At 37.2% G+C, this 24,046-nt stretch overlaps 1 protein-coding gene across 2 annotated transcripts; it reads right to left on the bottom strand.

The window, feature by feature from the left end:
- Positions 1–3,350: 3,350 nt before the first annotated feature.
- ezh1 (enhancer of zeste 1 polycomb repressive complex 2 subunit) lies at positions 3,351–24,046 on the bottom strand. Of its 2 annotated transcripts, none has more exons than XM_074696000.1 (20): positions 23,535–24,046; positions 20,877–21,060; positions 20,661–20,786; positions 20,134–20,256; positions 18,646–18,763; positions 18,342–18,572; positions 16,681–16,783; positions 16,301–16,464; positions 16,129–16,220; positions 15,883–16,045; positions 13,282–13,466; positions 10,761–10,852; positions 9,324–9,352; positions 9,089–9,214; positions 6,528–6,706; positions 6,347–6,442; positions 6,168–6,249; positions 5,999–6,082; positions 5,809–5,893; positions 3,351–4,625 (listed from the first exon to the last, which is right to left on the bottom strand). In XM_074696000.1, the coding sequence occupies exons 2-20, from the start codon at positions 21,054–21,056 to the stop codon at positions 4,565–4,567; spliced, it is 2,319 nt and encodes a 772-aa protein (XP_074552101.1). In that variant the 5' UTR covers positions 21,057–21,060; positions 23,535–24,046; the 3' UTR covers positions 3,351–4,564. The 2 variants fall into 2 exon arrangements, with proteins under 2 accessions (XP_074552101.1, XP_074552102.1); XM_074696001.1 differs by having other exon boundaries at positions 5,999–6,079; positions 23,535–24,044.

Raw genomic sequence — 24,046 nt, 5'->3', positions numbered from 1 at the left:
AAGTGTCGTCTTATGTGTTATATATTCACAGCATCGTACGCAGACTGCAGAAACTCAGCCTGGCAGTGTCACTTCATCACTAGATAATCATGCGTGGTCCCTGGAGCGTGTGCGTGTGTGTGTGTGTGTGTGTGACTGGATGTTCAGGTGTTTGTGTATTCATAGTTTGCCCACACAGTAACAACCTGCTGAGGTTTAATAAAGACGTGCACTGATGCCAACTTTCCAACTCACTTATTGTCGAGCACGTTTGTACGGTGACGCAGGAACGAGGCCTCAGATCCTGATCTGCAGATCCTGGGGGATAGAGATGAACATCCACTAGGGGGAGTGGGTGAGGAGGATGTTGTTGGCCTGAACAGGGTATCTACTGAACTCCAAGTGTCATTTAGGAAAGGCTTATCAAGTGTTTTTGTCTTATTTTCAGCAGAAAATTTCTTTTTAGACTTAATCTGAGCCACATTCACCTGACCAGTCCAGAAAATGTCTTATTTCAATTTTTTAAAGACAAAAATGAGTTCTGAATTGCTGTTAAAAAAACTGCTAATAGAATAAGAGGCAATTGTCTTGCATTTTTTTTCTTTTGTTCCATAGGTAGATTTTTTTTAGTTGTTCAGACCTCATTTTTTGTCTTTAAATAATTTGAAACAAGACGTTTTTCTGGACTGATCAGTTGAATATGGCTCAGATCGAGTATAACAACCTCCTGTGACCCAATCACACACATCACTTTCAAAGCTTTCAATGAAAAGCAAAATAGTCTACAAGGATAAAACCTGTTGTCCTCTGCAGAGGACATCTTGGGCTTTCCAGTGACATCTGATTGGTTGAGTTTATCCAATGAAACGAAGGCTGTTTTCCAAACCACCTACTACATACTACATGTGAATGTAGTACATAGTGACAAGAAGCTATGAAGTGACAAGATTTACTTGTGTTTCTTTGCATCACTTCACTTCTATCTCACAGACGGTCTAATGTTAGTGTTGTTGTATTGTAGTTGTAATGCCGACTCATTCCAGTAGATGGCAGTAATTCACCGAAACCCGCCACCTGCATTGAGAAACAGTGTTAGCGCTGTGCATTGTGGGAAACAGTATGCTAGGTAGACTGGTCTGTTGCATACTGAGAAATTTTCCTGGATCAGTCGGACATCCGGGGATTTTGAGTATACTGCAGATTTTGCAAGTTTTCGCATACTGACTACTACAGACTGAATTTCAGCCAAAATAGTCGGCACTGCTGGTGTAGTAGGTGGTTTGGAAAACAGCCAAAGATCTGTTTGTTATCACATTTATAAAAACGCTGCTTCTTAAGGTAAATATTAGATTTTTCTTAAAACAAAAGTTTTTAACCTGGGTTTTGAGAAGTTTTTTTTCGCAATTTCCTTCACGGTGGACATCGGGACTTGCTAGATCTATGTTTTCGTATGAAATTCATGTTACTTCAGGTGACAAAGGATTGACGTACTCACAAATTGACCTTCAATAACCCATCAATACACACACATATATAAATAGATACATAGCTCAATTGAAGTTAAATTTTAAGTTCAATGTGTTTTTTTCCATATTTAATGATATTAAACATCTGGAAAAGTGAGGGCAAACAAGCTACAGCTGCTACAAGCTAACTTTTAGATCGTAAATGATTTATTTTCTGTTTTAATCACAAAAAACTGCTGGTTCCCCCTTTAAAACTGTTCTAAAACAAAGTCAGACCTTGTTTTTGTCTTATGCCTGAAGATTTGCCAAAAAAAAATAGATATTTGCTGAACATACAGACGGTTGCGGCTAAAAAGGCTGCAACAAAAAAACTGTTTATCCCAGGAGAGCCCTTCTTTAAAAACATGAAAGGACATCACAAAAGATATTTACAAAAATAATCAGAAATTGGGAGTTTTTGACTCAAGCTGGGAAAACGGGGTAAACCATATAAAGCCTCTCAGACCAGACTTTATAACTTTTTTCTAAATTTTTGATTTTCCTGTTAAAGACATGATCTTTCCCCATCTTTCTCCCCTTTGTTCTATCCATAGTTCTTGTGTCCTTTATGTTTTTTAAAAAAAGGAAAAATTAATGTGACATTTAAGTGATGTACATAGATGAGGTTTACATGTGTTTTTTTTTTTACTTACAAGTGTCACAAAAAAAGTTAATAAAAAAAAAAAAAAAAACTCCTAAAGATGTTGGAAGAAAAAAAAATTCAGTACAAAGAAGTCCCGTTGTCCCCTGCAAAGGACATTTGATTAAATAAATTAATTAATCAAATTATTATTTTTTTAAATAGCGCAGCATGCTAATTTAAATTAAAAATAAATAAATTAATAAAATTAAAATAAAAAAATAGCGCAGCATGCTAATTTAAATTAAAAATAAATAAATTAATAAAATTAAAATAAAAAAAATAGCGCAGCATGCTAATGTCAACCAAGACAAATCAGAAAATGTAGCTCTTTTTTTTCTTCCAGGTCTTAGGAGGAGAAGACATTTTTTACTTAAGATTAGACAAAAACGCTTGATAAGTTCTCACTTTTTTTGCAGTGTGCTTTGATTAATTTGAAACCAAAATAATGTGGTAATAGAATAATCTTTTCTCTTATTATTTTGGCCGATTTTATTTTTAAGAAATCATCATTATTATTTTTATGTTTATTTTTTTTTAATTGGGTTGTAATATATGACTTTAAAAAAAAATCTGTATTTTTTCTTTTTATGTGCTTTGACAAACCTTGTCTTAAAATCTTGAAAAATGCAAAAATTAATAATAAATAACTAAATAAATACATACATACATACATAAATATATAAATAAAATAAAATAAAAAAAATAAAAAATACAAACAATTTTATTTTAACTTGTTACAGTGAGTTAGACCCAATTTTGTCTTGAAATAACTCGAAATTAGACATTTTTCTGGAGTTGAACATGGCTTATACCAAGTATAATAAGACAGTTTTTTCCAAAATAAGACAAAAACACTTGATAAGATTTAATTTTTTTGCAGTGTGTTTTAAAATTTGAAGATTACTCTGGTCTAGATACCCTGTCAGCTCTGACACCGTGTAAGAAACCAAACCATAAAGCACCGATGAGGAGGTCTGACTTCTCTGCACCACAAACCGAATCCGTCTGGAGCCAGAATCGATCATTACAGCTGTTTGTGATCGCACCGAAACTTCGACTTTCTTTTCTGAGTATGCTGAGTTTTATCTGGTAAAATGTTCACTGTAAATGACCATAACTGTGTAAATGAAGGCGGAGCCAAACTGTCACCTCAATAAAAGACGCTTGAAGGAAGCTGTGGGACGTTTTGTAAACACACACACACATACACACATGTGGGCAGGTTTTAATGTATAAAGTTAAACTTTTATTTTTATAGGCATACACTGTACATAGCAGTAAACTCCATTTTGTTCATCTCTACTGAGAAAGATCTCAACGTGGGCTGAAATGTTTTTCCAAATGAACGTCAGAATAAGAAACCAATGCAGAGATGATTCATGGTATTTTACATTCACATGTGGGGGACGTGAATATTTGGTCAAATACAGATCATTTTGCTTTTTTTAAATTGTCATAACCTTTAAGTGGCCTGTTAATGATGCGACACGTCCACACTGTTTCCGTGTTTGTTTGAGTGTGGGATCATTTGGCACTTTGATTATTCGAAAAGGAAGACGTTAACTCTGTGACTACGTAGCTTATTCACTATTTCTCTTACAACGTTAAGATCCTAAGATCGCGTAAACACGTCACTGATTCCATGTGCATGTACGTTATTTAGAGTACCAATGTGTTTAATGTGTGAAAGGACAAAAGGATGAGATCTCTTCACCATCGTCCGGGTGTTACATTCAGTCAGTCGGTCGGTCGCTTCTCGTCTGGTTGCCTATTTTTGCTCAACGATGAATTATAAATGCACAGAAAACGTCTTATTTTGCCACTTGCACAGAGCAGCATCTGACTGAAGCTAACGCTGAAGCTAACATGTTTAATGGTTGGTTTATCCAAGAGACAGCACATGCATTTCACTGATCATCATTAGGTACGATGTAGAAGCTTGCATTACATACAGAGGTCAAACAAAAAGCCAGTCTTAGAGTACAGGAACAGAAGTGAGAGTAGCACAGGATGATGGGTAACTGTGGCCTCTTTGCTTCAACAAAAAGAAATTATGATCCTCTTGTTGGGTAAACGATATGGGTTAATAGTATTTCCACCTTGGATAGATTGGTTTTATAAGCTGGGTGTATACAGTCCTGCAGGTGTGAGGGTGGATCAGGATCAGGATCAGGGATTGGGGGATCAGGGGATTGGGGATCAGGGGGTGTGGGGGGAGCAGCTAGCTGACACTGAGTCTACAGAGCGGGAGCACCTGCAAACAGCAGGGACTTTCTATTTTTGGAAGTGCAGCAGAGAGGGTGGAGACTGTTCGCAGAGCTCCGTCAGCTGGGTGTGAGGCTGCAGTGAGAGGCAGGAGCATGAACCGAGGGGGCTGGGGGACGGGGGACGGGGGACGGGGGCTGGGGGACGGGTTGTGGATGAAAGCAGCAGGTTGCTAAGACATCTCCACCTCCCTCTCTATCCCCACGTATTTGAGGGCGTCGGCCTGGCTGTATCTGTGGAGAGAAAGTGGAGGGTTTGGATGCATCCTGAGGCTGACTGAAGTCTTTGAGTGATTCTTTAATTAGGACATTTCAAGTTAATGGAGTACAGTGATCAATTTTACTAAATATTAATTTCAAGCAATGAAATGGAAAAAATAACAATAAAAATCAGAAACCAGCTCTGCTTCCAGAAAAGATGGAGAAATCTTCTGATCTATGAAATGTTCAATTTATCAGGGATCTTAAGTCATATTCACTCCTCCCTCTTAATACTTCCTGTACATATAAAATATATACATAAACACTTTCTATTTTCATAATTTTAACATTTTTTCCACTCAAAAACATGAATTAACCCCTTTGGACTCTGCTTATATTAATCATAATAATCATTGTTAAATCAGCACACACAAAGAGCCCATATTTAAATTTAATTAAATGTACTGCAATATATTGTGAGCAATTTATTAATATTAATTTTATCATTATTATTTTCATGTTATGTTATTTTTTTTTAATTTTTCCTTTTTAATTGGGTTGTAATGTATTACTTAAAAAAAAATCTGTATTTTTTCTTTTTCTGTGCTTTGATGAACCCTATCTTAAAATCTTGAAAAATGCAAAAAAAAAAATAAAAAACCAATAATAATAATAATAATAATAATAAATAAATAAATCAAAATAGAAAAAAATAAAATTAAAAAAATGCAAAAAAAAAAACCAAAACAAAATAATAATTATAAAGATAAAAACAAACAAACAAACAAACAAAAAAAATTAAAGCAGTGACTGATTTTACGGTAGGTCATTTGGCTATTTTACTTCTACTAAATACAGAAAGTTAACAAGTACCATCATAGATTTGGAAAATAATTAAAATCATGTGTTGGAATTTCCAGTTTTTGTGCTGTCTGAATTTTCAAATGTCAAGTTTTTTCTTCAAACTAATGCTAGAATACATTTTTGTGTTTATCATCTTAAGCATTATTTGTTTAAAATAATCATTAAAACATGAAAAAACTGTTTAAAATAGTTTAAATCATTAATTTAGATAAAATAATTGACTTTATGTGTGACTTAGAAATCTGCATCAGTCTGTTGCCCATTGAAAAAATCCCTCTAAATCAGCAATGGTTTGCTCCAAAGTCACATGACCCAGATCAGCTGATAATTGAACCACTCCTTTAAACTCTACCTGTAGTCAAAGAAGAGCTCCTCCCCCTGCATGATCGCTCGCTTGGCGAAGATCCCGATGCGGTGGTCTCCGTTCACCATCACCACTGCAGCGACACCAAACACACACACTGTGAGCCAGCTCTCTCACACACACACACTCACAAACACACACTCTCATCCCGTGCTCTAGTCTGACGTCATAAACTCACCTTTAGCGTAGCAGTTGGGATTAACTGAATGATTTGCAAAGCGGATTTTGTTCCCTTTTCGCGTGGCATCCACTACAAAGTCTACTGAGAGACAGAGCACATTGAGGATTACTTAAACCTCAGTAACGTCACTCTGTCCGCCGCTGAGGAGGAAGTGGGGAATACTTGCCATTGTTCAGGTTGAAGAGGAAGCTGGACATGTATTTGTCGTAGATTCTCCCACGTCGGTCGGCCTCGTCCTGAGAGATCAGCTGCTCGTGCACACAAAGAGAAGAATCACAAACGTCAATAAATCTCTGAAATTATGAACGCAGCTTTTACAAACTGGACGACACGGTGCAGACGAACCTCCCCGCAGTATTCAGAGATGAACTCATTCTTCTGGACCGGCTCCTTGATGAAGGTTCCCCATCCCGCCACGTCGGACGGAGCTAACAGCAGATGCTGAGAGAAGAGAGATGCAGGTTAAACCTCCCTGTCACACACGTTATCATCATCTTCATCTTCATCTTCCTCAGTCTCTGGTTACCTTCTTCAGGCCTCTCTGGATGCTGCAGTTCTTGCAGGAGACCCCTTTGCTGTCCCAGTGGTCTGCGGCCCCACAGGTCATGCACAGATCTGGATCACACTCCCTCACAGCCAGGTAGCAGGGACACTGTTTGGTGTTGCACTGCGTCTTACACCTGCAGCCCGGGAAGCGGTTCTGGCCTGGAGGAGGAGAAAGTACACACTGAGTGTCTGAGTCAAGGGGTCTCAACCTGTGACTCTGGAGCCTCATGCGGCCATTTGACTCCTTCGCAGTGGCTTTAAAAAATATTACTGAAATAAAGAATCTTAATTTTTATTACAGAAGGTATTGATGATTAAAGGCATTGAATCAAATCCTGTGTTAACATTTTGTTGAGTTAAATATGCATCAAAATCAAAATCTTTGAAAAAAAAAAAGAATTTCTGGAAGAAAATACAGATTTTATTTCTGTGTGGATGGATTTATTTAACTGCCAATGTGCCGGATTAATATACATGCTTAATATGAGGAAAGACATTAGCAAACAACAAAAAAATGATGAGTTAAGTGACATAATTAAAATACTAGGTTGTCAAATTAAAAGTATTCTTTTAAAAATTTAAAATTTCTATTAATTTCATTAATTTCATTTTCTAAACAAATTTAGCATTTTTTTAAAAGTTGTTATTTTTTTTAAATTTCAAATATTAAGATTTAAAAAAAAAAAAAAAAATTCATTCCATTCTTTGAAAATTCATGAAAATTTAAGGGGAATTTTGTTGAAAATGAAAAAGAAATGAAAATTGTTTGCAAATTTTTCAAACCCCAAATTGTTAAAATTAAAGCATTTTCAAAACATTTTTCTAAATATTCTTCAATTTCACAATTGTTTTAAATTTTCTGGATTTTTTTTATTTTATAAATTTTTTTTTGCAAATTTTATGCATGTAATTTTTTTTCAATTTCATTTTTTTGCAAATTCAAGAAATTTATTTTATTGGATTTTTTTTTGAAAATGTGAAAAAGAAAAGAAAAAGAAAAAGAAAAATTTTTGAAAAATTTTTAAACTCCAAAATTGTTACAAATTTTAGCAGTTTTTTTTCTTTTTCCAAATATTCCTCAATTTCACAATTGTTTGTAATTTTTTTGCATTTTTTTTATTTAAACGTTTTTTTTTTCTTTTTTAATTTTAAGTTATTTAAAAAAAAATTTACATCTCATGTAGAATTTTCGCAAATTTTTATTATTTTTTTTACTTCTTCCACATATTACTCAATTTTACAATTATTTGAATTTTTTTCTTTTTTTTAAATGAAACATTTTGTTTGTTTGTTTTATTTTGCAAATTTTAAGTTATTTCAGAAATTTTTGACATCCCATGTAGAATTTCATCAATTAAAAAAGCTTCTCATTTAGATAGTTATTCCCTTGATTTTAATTAAGCATAGAATTTCCACACTTTTGTGTCTTTGTTGTGAAGATAATTAAATTTTGTGGCTCTGGATTGACTTTGATCCAGGTGAGCTGAAGTAAAACAGCTCTTATCAAAGTAGAGTTTGCAGACGTCTGGTCTGGGTGAGCAAAGTGCATGCAGGGATACAGAGAAATAAAGCTCTGTGTGACCTGGCAGGGCACAGGGATGATAAATAATTCCAGCTCTAAATGCAGTTGCAGCAGAAAAGCTCTGAGGCTGAGAAATGCTTCAAGGCTCATGAGTCAGGGACCCCTGCTGGCAGATCCGCTGAAATACCATTCTGCAGGGTGTAACGTAACACCCCCGGGCAGATGATTGGAAGGATCAGGCAAGATTTACTGAAACATCTTTCATGCAGCCTTAGCTCGGGGAGAAAGTGTCCAGAACAAGAGCTGCGGGCAGATCCTCTCCTCTGCCGTGCCCTTCATCTGCCTGTGTGGGTTTGAAAGCGTCTGTATCATCGAGCTTTGTTTGGCCTGAGCTGTCTGACTCATCCTGATGTTTCAGCCGATGCTGGATATCAGGCACAGAGCCTGTCACGTCTCTTTGATTTCCCTCCAACTATTTAGTGAGCACACATGTGCAACTGGATGCTGCTTCCTGTTTGGCAGAGGGTTCGCTCTGCTACGGGAAAAGGCGAGGAAGGAGTCGGGTGAAAGGAGGAGGAGGAGGAAGAAATGACTGGACCACAGTGTGTGAACAAATGAAGCAAAGCATCTTGTTCCATCCGTAACAAACTGTTAACTTCACCTTCTTCATCCTTTTCTTTGCTGCAAACTCTCCAGAGGCCAGAGAACAGAAACCTTCCTCCCCCTTGTGGCCGTTTGAGGAAACACAGTTCTGGGTCATGGCTGCTGCAGCAATGCCTCATTGTGTTCACGGCTCTGTAATAAACTCACACCCACCTCTCTCTGTGTCTCTGCTAGAGGACAGTTTCTCCTCTGACCGCAGCCGGATGACTGCAGAATCAATTTACATCCCACCTGATCTATTCTGGCTCAGCGGAGAGGCTTTGATGCGGCGCGGAGGGAAAACGTGGTTATCAGAAACAATCAGACAGGGCGAGCTCGCACAGGTGAAGAGGAGGAAGAAGAAAGGTGACACTCACATTCGTTTTCACACTGACAAAACTTCTCGCAGAAATTCTGGGTCATCACACACGGGCAGGAGCTGTCGCACGGATGGTCGGGGTGGTCACATGGTTGGTAGTTGTACACCTGATTGGACGAGTTATCTGGAGCAACGGAGGACAAAGCCCTCTGAGTGGCACATTCAGCTGTGTTGTATTTCAGAGGACACAGAGCGGTAACAATTATGTGAGAGTCATTCTGTGATGGACGTACCTTTCTTTAGCTGAATCTTTGCCCATAACCTGACGTATCAAACAAACACAGAGTTAACTCTTCAAACACATTCTGCACTGAGCCATTCATGCACTTTTCTTTTTCCTTTCTTCACTCTGTGACCATCAGTTATCTCTACACTGATGGATTTCTTCTAACCCAGGGGTCTGCAACCTGTGGCTCTTTGACTCATTTGCAGTGGCTCCTTGAGGCTTTAAAAAAAATATTATTAAAATAAAGATTTTTATTTTACTTAAAGAGGGTATTGATGGTTAAAGACACTGACAATAAATCAAATCAAATCAAATAAAATAAAATGTAAAAAAAATCACAATTTTGCATGTTTTGAAAATTTTTTTTTTTTTTTTTTGGAATTCTGCGAGTTTTTGAATCTTTTTAAGACTTAAAAATATTTTGGACATTACTGAAATTTCTGAAACTTGTAAATTTTTGAAAATCCAAAACATTGTTTTACTTTTTTTTTTAAATCAAAAACTTAAAATGTTTGCAGTTTTTTTTTAATGTTTTTTTTTTTTGCAAATTTTGGAATTTTTTCTTTGCAAATTTTTGAAATTAATTTTTTTGCACAAATTTTAACTTCTAAATTTTTAAAACTGTTGTAAATTTTTGAAAATCCAAAAAATTATTTTACATTTTTTAAAAAATCAAAAACTTAAAATGTTTGCAAAGTTTTTATTTTTATTCATTTATTTTTTTTTTGCAAATTTTCGAATGTATTTTTCGCAATTTTTTTAAATTATTTTTTTTGCACAAATTTTAACTTCTAAATGTTAGATATTTTTGAAAATGTTTGGATAACAAATGATTGTGAAGTTTTTGCAAATTTTGTAATTATTCTTTTTGGTGGCTGGAATTTAGCAACTTTTTTTAAATTCAAAACTTGTTGCAATTTTTGCAAATTTGAAATTTTATTTTTATTAAAATATATTTCAGCAAAATTAATGAAAGATAAACAACTAAGACATTACATGTACAACAGTATCCTCTACATATTATATATTTTATCACTTAGTAAATTTTCTAAATTATTATTTTTTTTAACTTTTTTTTTAATTTTTAAAAATTTTTGAAAAAAAAAATATTGAAATTTGTTTGGATTTTTGAAGTTGCAATTTTTTTAAATTCCTTTGCAAACTAATTAGGAAAAAAAACTAAGACATCACATGGACCATTTCATAAATTCAAAAGAATTCTCCTTTGGGCAATTATTCACTAGATTTTAATATTATATAGAATTTGTACACTTTCTTGTCTTTAGATTTTGTGGCTCCTGAATGACTTTAATCCAGGTGAGCTGAGGCTAAATGTCTCCTGTATCAGTAAAGGTTGCAGACCCCTGCTTTAACCTGTGTCTACTCAGAGAAGCTTCACGAGCTTTTTAAAGACGTAAACAGGAAGGAGTAAGTGATCTCATGCCTGTGCTTCCTTTTCTTCTTCTGCGGTGAGATCCCGCCATCCACCAGAGGAACGCGATGAATCAGGACCTCCTTCACCGCAAACTCGTACACCTGCAGAAAACATCAAATCACACCATCATCGCCGGCACATCCTGAGGTTTTCTCCTCAAACTAATTATGTCGTGTGATGCACTGTGAGCTGAAAAGCACATTGCAGCGATTACGCCACAGAACATCCTGCTTCTCTCTTTCTCTCCTCTGCTTTCAGACTGTAGAGCTGAGGAGGAACATACACATGCATGCACACACACACTCACACACTCACACACACTCTCAAGCACTCCAGGCTGCCAAAACCCAGATTTGGCCTCCTCCCTGGGACACAGACATACATAACGCTGCAGCTGGTTTCAGCATTTCCAGTCAGTGAAGCAGTGGGCGGGGCGCTCTGGATGCCAGGACAGACACTCAGGAGCAGACTCTGGACTGGCCCGGGTACAAGAGGCACTACAAGGGTTGGATCTGAACTGTGAGGCTGCTTCATCTGCAGTAAAACACTCCTGGATCTGTCGGCCTGTCTCGTCCTTTATGCTCAGTTAAAAAACCAATCCAGAAGCTGACATAATGTAAGGAAGCCTGGATGGCTCAACCTCGAGAATATGAGACACATTACATCTGGTTAGCATCCCTGTTTATGGAGCCACATGCCATTCTCAACCCAATTATCCACGCCATAAAACTACACACACGGGATGCATGTGTCACACTCGCACTGACGCAAATCTGGTGATGCAACTTTGAACATAATGTTCAATTCATTCCAAAACATCAACAGTTTCCGGAAACTTCCGTCAGAGCTGATCGGTGAGCGTGTTGAAGAACGTAAACACAGCGAGTAAAAACAGATGAGACGTTTAACGACTGCTTTGTTTTTAATTGGTGGGGCTGTTTCCCAGCTGCTAAGACGCCATTTCTACTAAATCTACCAGCTCCGTCCTGTCACACTGCAAAAAACTGAAATCTTATCAAGAGTTTTTGTCCTATTCTCAGTAGAAAATGTCTTTTTAGACTTAGTCCGAGCCACATTCACCTGACCAGTCCAGAAAAATGTCTCGTTTCAAGTTATTTACAGACATAAACTGTGGTCTGAATTGATGTAACGAGTGAAAAAAATCTGTCAATGGAACAAGAGCAAAGTTTCATGTAGTAAGTTATTATTCTAGTATCTAGCAAATTTGTCTTGTTCCATCGGCAGGTTATTTTTTTCTTGTAACAGCAATTCAGACCTCATTTTTAAGGTTTTTACTTAAAGATTCTGTAAGGAGGATCTGTTTTAATTGCTCACCCTCGCCACCTTGTGGCCCGGAGTCTCTTGACACTGTCGTAAATTACTTTTAGCAAGGTGTGTGTTTGTTGTGGAATTAAATGGAGACAGATTGAAAAAAAAAAATTTTTTTAATGTAATTTAGCCAATTCCTTTTAAAGAAAATAATATAATAATCATATATATATATATATATATATATATATATATATATATATATATATATTTTTTTTTTTTTCATTCTTACAAATTGTATACTTAAATATTTTTGAAAAAATATTTTAAAATTTAGAAATTAAAATTGTTTGCATTTTTTTTCATTTTTGTCTTTGATAATTAGAAAAATGTGAATTTTGTGCAATTTTTAATTGCACAAAAGTCAATTTTTTGCAATATTTTGAAATTTCACATTCTTTAAAATGTTTTGCCTATTTTCTAACCCTTACCCAACCCCTATTTTTTATATTTGCCAAATTTTAGTAATTTCAACATTTTTGACATCTTTTGTACATTTTCTGGTAGGGAGGTAAAGTTTTTGTCAGTTTAGTAAGGTAGCATTACGGTTTGAAATGTGACATCAAGCAAACGTTGTTGTTAGGCAGCCTGGTGCTACCGGCAGCCTGGTAGGCTAACGTGACAACAAGCTAACACTGTCAGTTTGTACAGTAGTTTAGTAGCTGTTTATAATTAGCTCAGCTGATAGCCCGGTGCTCTTAGACGTGTCTGTAATGTGTAACGTTAGTGAATCCTGGTCCTGTCCTGCCAGTCATCTACCAATCAGAGCTAACGTAACCTCACTCTTCATTTTATTGATAAGTTTGAACAGACCACTGCAGAATAACTGCTGACTGTGGGTTGGAGTCAACATTAGCACAAACAGATTAGCCATTTTAGCCTTTAGCTCGTGCTCTATCTCTCTCCTGTTTCTCTTTCTTCTGCTCTTCTGTCCTTTTTTCTGTCCGACAGTTAGGCTCCTGTGTCCACCATCACTACAAAATTAATCATAGAAATTGTTTTCAGCAGAGAAAAACACAGATCTCTCTTCTCTCAATGTGACAATTTGTCTTAAAATAAGACAAAAACACTTTATAAGCTTTCAGTTTTGTTGAGGGTAAAAAGATGCATCCAGCACTTGAAATCCAGAAATGTTTCACAGAAGCAGCTAATTTAGTATCTGTTGCTGAGGGTGAAAGTGTGAAGTGTGTGAACATTTCACCTCCTTGCAGTTCTTTGTACCGATGAGGCGAGCGATGGAGCAGAAGTTGTTGAAGTACGTGCCGTGAAGCACCCTGAACAGAGACTCCTCCGCCCCGCTCCACTCCACCACGCAGCACGTCTCCTCCTTCCCGTCATCGTCCCCGGGATGCTGCTTGGTGGGAGTCGGGCACCGTGAATTGCCCTCTGTTTCCACACACACACACATACACACACAGACACAGACACACACACACACACTTAAACATCAGTGACTGTCACTCTTGGCAGAGGTTTCATGTCTTTGATTGCACACACAAACGCTTTTCTTGATGCACACACAAACACACAAGGTGTGCTGGTTTAATAATAACTCTGATGCACACACACACACACACACACACACACACACACACACACACACACACTGCTATTTGTGGATCCCATTTTCGGGTATTTGCATTCGCACACTCCTGCACACACACAGGGGACCACGGGCTTTGATTTAGCTTTTTGGATATTCAGGACTGATGCTCTTACACCCACAGCTCCAGGCTGAGAGCTGAGTGTTGCCTGGCAACAGGCTGAATGCAGCATAGCTGTGGCCACATGCTCCAGCACCGAGTATCTTTATTAATCTGCTTAACAATCTGTTTTTTTCCACATTATCTCAACACGTGTAAGAGACTCTGCTGAGTCACCGGCTGAGCTTTAACAGTTTCCAAAAGCAAACAGAGACTTCCAGCGAGGCGTCGATGGCTACGAACAACAAGCCTGGAGCTGGAGGGGGAGGAGATTGCTCCTATTTCCCTCCTGCTGCTCTCCACATGAAGATATCAGCAGAGATGAGAAAAGAAAGGAGACGGAGGGGGAACAAAGTGTTTATGTTGGGGCTGAAGCATGCAAAGCTAACGGCTGCTTTATTTAGCTTGGCGAGTCAGACCTGATACTGAGAGGAGGTGGAAGGAGGGGGACGGAGGGAGAGCAGGATATGACTTTAAAGCTCTCATCTTCAGCCAGATTTCACTTTCCTAAAGGACTTTACTCCGTCAGGGCACTCAGCCGCTCAGAGGGGAGGGATTTCCAGGAGGTTATGGTAAATGATGCATCCACTCAGCCACGCGGTGACTCAGAGAGTGTCTGCCTAACAGCAGAGCGTCATTACCGGGATTTAAAGCTTTAACCAGAACACTTGGCAAGTGAGAGTAACATGAAGAAAAGGAGTAACAGGTTTAACCCAGGGGTCTGCAACCTGCAGCTCTTTGACTCCTTTGCAGTGGCTCCTTGGAGAGGGTATTAATGATTAAAGACACTGACACTAAATAAAATCCTGCGTTAACATTTAGTTGAACTAAATCTTCATCCCATCTGTCAATAAAGCCTGCCACTGCTCTACTTCACCTCCCACAACATCAACAGCCCACCAACTTTCCATGCACCTGTGGCTAACCTCAAGTTTTACAGCCCTGGGAAGATAACTACATCTACAAAAAGAATAATCTGGAAGAAAATACTGATTTTAATTCTGTGTGGATGGATTCATTTAACTGCTGATGTGCTGGATTAAAAAAAACACAATAAAAATGTGGCAAAACATAACTGAAAAAACAAAACAATTTTAGGGTGAGGGAAATTATCAATATACGTTTAAAATTCAATTATTCTTTAAATATATTTTTAATTTTCATTTATTTATTTAAATTTTTATTTTTAACACATCTTACACATTTTTTATTATTCTTTTGCAATTTTTTTAATCCCATTTTTTTTTTTTGAAAATTTCTTTTTTTTATTTTTGTAAATTTTGGAATATAAAATATTCTTTGTTAAATTTTATACATTTTAATTTTTGAGTATTTTTTTAAAAATCTAAACTTGAAATTTAAATTTTCCAGCAAATTTATGATTTGTTTTCATTTTTTGTTTCAGTGCAAAAACACTTTTTTAGTTTTGCATTTTTTCAACTTAAAAATTGTTTCAAATTATTGCAAATTTATTGCATATTTATTTTTTACTTTTTGCAAATTTTCCTTAATTTCAAAAAGTTTGAAATTTTTGCATATTAAATTCTTAGTTTTTCCACAATTTTTTGCATTTTTTTAGTTCTGCAAAATTTGAGTAATTTTAACATTTTTTGACATCTCACATACAGTTGCATTTATAAAAAAAAAAAATTATTTGTAATTCTAACTTTTGTAATTCTAACTTTTAACTAACAAATTGATGAACCTTTTTTTAACTAAAAAAAGGCATTTTTTTTGCAATTTTTAGAATCCTAAAATTGCTCATACTTTTGCAATTTTTTTTTTACTTTTTGCAAGTTTCCTTCAATTTTAAAATTTGTAGAAATTTTTGCAAAGTTTTCATAATTTTTTTTCTTTCTAAATTTTGCAAAGTTTTTGATCCCAAAATTTTTTGACATCTCACATACAGTTTCATAAATCAAAAAACTCTTATTTAGATAGCTATTCCCCTGATTTTAACTATGTGACAAAAAATCAACACTTTCTTGTCTGTATTGTGCAGATAAAGTAGATTTTGTGGCTCCTGAATGACTTCAATCCAGCTGAGCTGAAGTACAATGTTTCTTATTTAAGTAACATTTGCAGACTCCTGCTCTCACCTGAAGAGGAGGTAGTTTCATGGTCGCTGTCGCCCTCCTTGCCCTCCTCGGCAGACCCTGACGGTCCAGGACAGCTGAAGCTGGTGGGACGCTGCTGCTTCCTGCGCCTGCGAGACCTCTGGGATCTCAACATGTTCTGATCCACAAACTCTTTCGCCCCTTTCTTCAGAACAGAGACGTGATTGGAGCAGAGGTTAAACCTAAAGATGCACAGAGACAGATTGTAGTTTTTGTCATGTGGCGTACCTGCAGCAGGAAGCAGTCCACCCCACATGGATCGGTCTCCATTCGGATCTCTTTGCTCTTCCTCTTGTAAACGTTGGGTGTAGCGTGGAAAGCTTTGAGAGAGAAAAAATAACATGTTTATGTCTCAGTTTGACCTCACAGGGGAACAATGATACGCTGAGTGAAGCCGTACGGTGCAGGAAGCAGTCGTATTTGAAGCAGCGCCTGCAGAAGAGCGTGTGGAAGGAGTGCAGGCACTGCTCCCGCTGCACCGATTTTGCAAAAGGTCCATCCAGGTTGGGGGTGCACAGAGGGGGCAGCTTCACCGGGCTTTGGGGCTCCAGGAGGTCTTTGTACCTGCAGGGAGGGGGGGCATGGCAACCTCAGAGCTCATTCATCACCTGCTCCCCACACAGTTAGCATGCTCATTTCAGGTTGTTCAAACTGCTCCTCTGAGTCACAGAGCCTGAGAGGAGGCCACCATTATTACACGGCGTCGCCATGGTGAACACTAAGCAACAGCCTGTTCGGCTTTGTGCGCAGAGATCCTCGCTCTCGCTGCACTTTTCTTACTTTTCCTTCAGCTCCTCCGTGGTGCCCTTGTACGGGAACATGGAGGCGATGGCTGTAAATATCTTGTCGCTGGGGACCTTCCTGCTGCTGGACGAGTCCCGCACTGAGGAGGACACAAAGAGAGCAGAGCCGGGTGAGCACATGACCCAGTTAGTCCTCACAGCAGGTCTGGATCAGGATTTACAAACACAGCTTATGTAACGTGTTCTTTTTCAGCGCGAGCAGCGGTTCAGGAGTTTACCTGCAGCTCAAGGCCGCGAGCTTCAGAGTAAACCATGATGTAAAAACAAACAGTGACGTTTTCTGTCTGCTTCTGTGGTTTTTATTCAGGAAGTGGTGTGTCTGTGTTTGTGTGTGTATCAGCTGATTTTTTTTTTTTAACAAATCTTTGAATTTAATTTTTTATCTTGCAAATTTTAAACATTTATATTTTTGATTTTTTAATAATAATTTTTAGATAAATTTTTTTCTTGCAAATTTTATACATTGATATTTCTGATTTTTTTTAAAGAAAATACTTTTTTTTTGCAAATTGATTTTTTTTTTAAACATTTTTCCACATGTTTAAATTTATTTTTTTTACTTTTTGAAAAGTTTCTTCAGTTGTTAAACTGTTTAAAAGTTTTTAAATTTCATTTTTTTTTAATTCTTGCAATGTTTTTTTGTGCTTCAATTTCACTATTCATACAGATCAGTTCTTGCAAATTTTATACATTTACATTTATACATTTTTTTATTTTTTACAAATGAAAAATATTTTACAATTTTTTTCAAATTTATCAATGTATTTGTTTTCACTTTTTGAAAATTGTCTTCAATTTTAAAACTGTTTGAAATTTTTGAAATTTCTTTTTTTTTTCATTCTTGCAATGTTTTTTATTGTTTCACACTTTTCATACAGATCCGTTTTTGCAACTTTAATGAATTTATATTTTTGATTTTTTAAAGAAAATGATTTTTTTTTTTTTGGAAAATTCAAAATATTGATCAAACTTTTCTGAATGTATCCATTATTTTTTTTCTTACTTTTTGACAATTTCTTCAATTTTAAAACTGTTTGAAATTGCATTTTTTTTTTTTACTGTTTCAATGTTTTATTTTTGTGCTTCAATTTTACTTTCTATACAGATCCGTTCTTGCAAATTGAATACATTTATATTTTTGATTTTTTAAAGAAAATCATTTTTTTTTTTTTGGGGGGGGGGAGGGGGGGGGGGGGGTGTTAAAATATTTTTCTATTTTTTCCAAACGGATCAATTTGTTTTTTTTATTACTTTTTGAAAATTTTCTTGAATTTCAAAACTGTCTCAAATTTTATTTTACTTTTTTAAATTCTTGCTATGTTTTTTTGTGCTTCAATTTTGGTATTTATACAGACAGGTTTCTCATAAAGTCTGCAGCAAAAGGTCACCAAGTTGTGTAATTAAAGCTGGACCATATCAGTGTCCTGGACCAACAGGTCTCACACACACACACTCTCACACACACACTCAGCAGTCATGCAGGAGCAGCCTCAGAGTCAACACGACCTGTGCCAGCGCTGCTGTGGCGGGGCGACCTTGTGGCAGCTGTACAGCGCGGAGAGGAGAACAGTGCGAGCCTTGTTCTTGTTCTTTCGCACAACAATGTCCGCGCACACAAACACGCCGCTGATCACTCACCCTCAGTCGTGCTCCTCCTCTTCCTCCTGATGAATGCCACGCTGCCAGATTTGGTCTCCTCTGAACCCTCGACGGAGCTCCTCCTCATCATCCTCTCGTCTTCTTTCTTTCCTGTCGACTCTACAGCCGCCGCCGCCGCTGCTTCCTCTTCTTCCTCCTCTTCGTGGTCAGAGTACTGGCTCAAGGCCTCCACCAGCTCCTTGAAGACTTCGTCGCTGATGAAACCCCCTTCTGCAACACAGTTCACGTCAGAACATGACACGATGTTGAAAGTTAAGGGATAAAACCAAGCGTGAGCACACACCTCTGTCACCGTGAACACCATCGTAGTTATCGATCAGCTCCTCCAGGAAGGCCTCGTCCTGCTCCAGCGCCTCGTCGCCCATGTACGGGATGTTATGAAGGAAGGTCTCGTCCTCCACCTGGGATAGAAAACAAGCATCAAGTCAGAAACACCGTCTGCTACAAACCCAGCCATCAAAGTGTCTCAAGACATTTTCTTACATCAAGACGTCTCAAGACAAACATTTGAAGATGCCACTCGTGTCTTAAGACGTGACAGATAGAACACGAGATGAACCCAGACAGATTTCCCCAGGGGCAATTTCTGGATGTTAAAATGCTGAGCCCCATTTCAACACTCAGCATTTGAATATAACCAAGCAGGAGAAAGATGAAGAGACTGTCTGGTTTCCATGGTGACAGATCATTTCCCATTCTCTTCAATGGGCTAATATTCGATTTTCAACGTTGAATATTTTAAAAACTAAGAGTATTAGGAATTTGAGTGATACCTGCACAATTTTCCTGAACTTTCTGAACATTTTGCAATTTGATCGGTGAAAATTGGCAATTATTTGTAGGAGGAGTAGCCGGCCAAAAAAACCTAGGGAAGAATAAAAACTTTTATAATGAAGTTGGATTTTAACATGAAAAACAATAGTTACTTAATTTTTCAATATTTAACTTGCATTATATTTTATTGCCTTGAAAGCTCCGTGTAATGGGATTCAAAAAGTAAAAAAAACAATCACTGATTGAATGAGTAAAAAATACAAAATATTGCTGCAGATGAAGAAGGAAATTGTCATGTACTGTGATTTTTTTTTAATATAAAAAATATTTTCAACAGAAAGTGAACATAAACTCGAGGCTTTTGCATTTGTTTTGTTGCTTTCCCAGTAAGACTGACATCTTCTGGCCACCATACGTTTGACAGTGTAGCTAGCTGACTAACATTAACGCGTCTACTTGGTCGGTTAAATGTTGCAAATTCGCTACAGGGTGAAAACAATAACAATTATTTTTTTTCTTTTAAGAGTCTAATCTCTTCTTGACTCTACCTCCAGACGTATTTTACAATCCTTGAAAAAAACCTAGGAGAACGACAGCTGTCAATCATCGTTAAACGTTATGTAAAGCCTCATTTTTAACCTGGTATAACTAATGAAAACAAAATTAAAAAAAAAAAATTAAAAAAATGATATCTTCAAATCACTACAACAATCAGATGTGGGAAAATTTTCTTCGAGGTGTATTAATTTTTTAAAACTTGACCACAGCCCATCTGGAATGACTGGGGAGATGGATTTTTTGACCTGTAATGCAGCCAGCCACCAGGGGGAGCAGTTTTTGTGGCGACCTCACTTGGAGCCAGATGACATCCATTTTTTTCTATGGTTATCAGATCACTCTTCTTGCGTTGTCATGGCAACATGTAAACAGTGCTGTTAGCTACATATATGGAAATAGTGACATACTAGTGTCGGACATGTCGTGGCTCATTTCCTACCATGAAGTTGTGCTGCAGAGGCGACCAGGAGTACATGAACGGGATTCCTGCCACTGTGGACAGCGGTCTCATGGCAATGGCTTGAGCTTTGAATCCTGGGAAACCAAACTCCACTCTGCACATCTGTAAGAGACACAGAAACAAGCTAACAGGCTAACGAGACGACACAACAAAGATTGTAAAAATAAACAACGACTCATTCTGACAGAGGGACGGCATGTGAGAGGAGGAATATGACATCTAAACACCTCAGGCCACTTCCAGCTGCTGTATCAGCCCTTCATAATACACACACTTTGGTCCTGAGAGTCTGTTTGACAGCCAATCAGAGCACAGGACACTGAGGCAGGTGAAAAGTTCCTTCAAACAAACCCACACAGTGAAAACAGGTTGGATTACCGGACGCCGAAGCAGCCCGGGGGAGGAACAGAGGCCGAGCTGGAAGGCGTGTAAAAGATGCTGAGTGACTATTATTTTACTCTCCTAAGGGCATCAAAAACACACACCTGTACCTCACACACACACACCTTCTTGTTGGCCAGCGCTCCACTGGAGGCTGACAGAGGGATGGACTGGATACGGAGCCTGGACCACTCTTCATTCAGCAGGTTTGTCTGCTGCTCGATCTTCTGCCTGTTGGACATGAATAAAGTCTGCGAACGAGAGGAGCACAGAGCACGTCACACACACACTCACACACACACTCCACTGATGGAGCCCTGACTTCATTTAACCCGACCTACCTTGACCTCTTCGGCTTTTTTAAGGCGCTTTAACTGGCGAAGGCGCATGTACTCAGACTTGACCCTCCGCCTCCACTCCAGGAGGCTGCGGGAGGGAACGAAGGACGGGGGCGCGGGTCTCGGGGTTGAAGGGGCAGCAGCGCCACCAGGGGACGGAGCTGCAGCAGCTGTTTCCTCCATGACTCTTTAAAAAGAGGAATAAGACGTGAAAATTAATCCAAGTACAGGATGTTCCCACAGTGGGAAAGGGAGTGGATTATTTTTTGTCTTTTTTTTAAACAATATATGTGTTAATTTATGTTAAAAATAAAACAAATAATAATAATTATATTCACATTTTTATTATTATACATTTTAACTGGCACAATAATCCCCCAACTGAAATACAATAATGCATGATATGAATACATATATAAAACGAATATAGCAATAAAATAACTCAAATAAATTAATAAAAGCACAGCTAACAACTCGATGGAACTGAGTGGATTTTAGTGAGTTTTGGGAATGAAAGGGAACATTTTCCTGAGCTTACACTGAAAAAAACTGAAATCTTATCAAGTGTTTTTGTCTTATTTTCAGAAGAAAATGTCTTTTTAGACTCAATATGAGCCACATTCACCTGACCAGTCCAGAACAATGTCTGATTTCAAGTTATTCAAAGACATATATGAGGTCTGAGTTGCTGTAACAATGAAAAAAAAATGTACAAGTGGAAAAATAGAAACGTTACTTGTATTACGACATTATTCTGGTTTCAAGAATTTTTTTTTGCAATTTTTTCTTGCTCCATTGGCAGATTATTTTTATTGTTAACAAGCTATTCTACTGAAGAGGCTTAGGGCCACTTAAAGAAAACACACACACACACACACACACACACATATATATATATATATATATATATATATATATATATATATATATATATATACAACTATATATATATATATATATATATATATATATATATATATATATATATATATATATATATATATATATATATATATATATATATATATGTAAATTTTTTTATTTTTTTTTTGTTACTATGTTTTTTATGTTGGCCTATTGCATTCACTGGAAAAAATCTTCCTGTTTTTACAACATAACTATCTCATAAAAATAATAATTTTATTATTTTAGAATATGCTGTTTTCATGAGATACTATCTAACAAAAACAGGATTTTTTAGGAAAAAAAAATCTGATTCCAATGATGCTACCAGTAACATGTTACATGTTTCTTTATCAAGGTGATTATTAAAGATTTTTAGGGATTTCTTTACTTTACTTCCTGTTATTATGAGCTAGTATCTCTTAAAAAACAGGAAAATCAAAAGTAAATATTTTGTGTTTGTAAAAGACAGTATCACATAAAAAAGAAAATTCCAAAATAAATTGATTCCTGTTTTAAAGAGATAGTATATCATTAAAGTATTTTCAGAATCTTGTTTTTAAGCTATAGTCAAGTCAGAAAAGTAGGAGGATTTTTTATTATTATTTTTAAATTTATTTATTTTTTTCTAACTGTAATCTCAGTAATCTGAGAAAATAATCAGAATTCTGATTTTTGTTTTCTCTTAAAAAAAAATAATAATAAAGTTTTCCTTTTTTTTTTTTTTTTTTACAATTTTTTTTTTCCCCAGTGGCCCTAATCCTCTTCCATACACTTCAGACCTCATTTGTCTTAAAATAACTCAAAACAAAACATTTTTCTGAACTTTTAAGTTGAATGTTGCACAAATTAAATATATAAAGACATTTCTTACTTTAAATTAGATAAAAACACTTGATAACATTTTATTTTTTTGCAGTGTAAGCCTCAAAAATCAAGCATCATGATCAAGCATTTTAATCCTGTAATTACACAACAACAATCCACAATAACACTATTAGATGTTACCTACACACTCATAATTGGTAGTTTTGGAGCAAAGTGCTGACAGTGTCTCTATAATTTGTAATGACATCAGGAGTCTGTGCAGAGACTCTGCTCACACCTCACACTAACCAAACTTCCCCATTCATCCTCATTGAAATGCATTTCAAAGAGCGCCCCCTGTCGTCAGCAAAACAAAACTGTCACTTCATGTTAAAAAAAAAAAAAAGAAGCCTTCCACTGTGGCGCTTTAAACTGCTCAGGCTGAGGCTGAGGAGCCATTTTAATCAAAGATGTAGTTCCCCCAAACCTGAACATCCTCTTTCACCATGTGCGCACAAACAGAGAGTGTTGAGGATATTTCACTGCACGGTGCAGACACTTTTCCTGGAGTGGGCGTGCCTCTCCAGAAAAGCAGAGTGAAGGGGAGCAGAAAAGTGCGTAGTACTGTTTTTCTGCCTCCTACATCCACATTAGTGAACACCAACTTTCCAGTGTGAGCGCAAACAGAATGAGAAATCAGCCCGGAGCCTGAAGTGGGCTCGTTGAGCTGCTGCGCTGCGTTTTTCTGCTCCATGAGTCGTGCACACGTTTCAGCCACAGCTATGAAGTGCGTATACGTCCTGTAGCTGCAGCCCCGCTGAGGCAGAGCTGCACAGTAACCGTTTAAAGGAGGAATACTTTGAGGACTTGAGCACCACAATGACAGCACGTTATTCTAGCAGACGCGTGTGCACGACTGCCTCCACATCCAGTGTCGCAGTTATTAAATACCTTCAAATCCACGGCTGGCGTCCTGTGTGTTGCGACAAGAGCCCGCAACGCGATCGAGTCTGTTGTTTTTTAATAGTAAGGAGATCCGGAGCAATCAAAGGCTGGCTTTACTATGGATCTGACGCAGGCATCGTCTTCGCACGGCGAGGGGATCTCGGAGAAATCCCGACGTTATCCATGAGCATGGTGCTGGAGGATGTTGTTGTTGTAGCTTACAAATAGCTTCGCACTTGGCTTGGTGGAGCCTACCCGAGCAGGAGGGTGACGTCTTTATTATGATCACAGCCTTTCCTAGCAGAGGAGGATTTATGACTATTCTGCGTCCCGGGAATTAAAGTAGCGTGAAGCAGCCACGGCACAGCCATTTACACGCACACACAGGAACTGATGCAACTGTCCAGAGTGCTAGATTTCCATTTAAATGCGCAGGACGAATCGCCCTCTGGCAAACGTGTGCGTTAAATAAATAAATGAAGCAATCTAGAAAAAAAACAAAAATAAAAAATAACGGG

Source organism: Halichoeres trimaculatus, unplaced genomic scaffold, assembly GCF_033239565.1.
Source record: "Halichoeres trimaculatus isolate MK-OKI-2021-1 unplaced genomic scaffold, fHalTri1.1 fHalTri1_scaffold_20, whole genome shotgun sequence".
Lineage (NCBI taxonomy): Eukaryota > Metazoa > Chordata > Actinopteri > Labriformes > Labridae > Halichoeres > Halichoeres trimaculatus.
The sequence above is the reverse complement of the archived record's forward strand: the minus strand, read 5'-3'. Positions and strand labels throughout refer to the sequence as shown.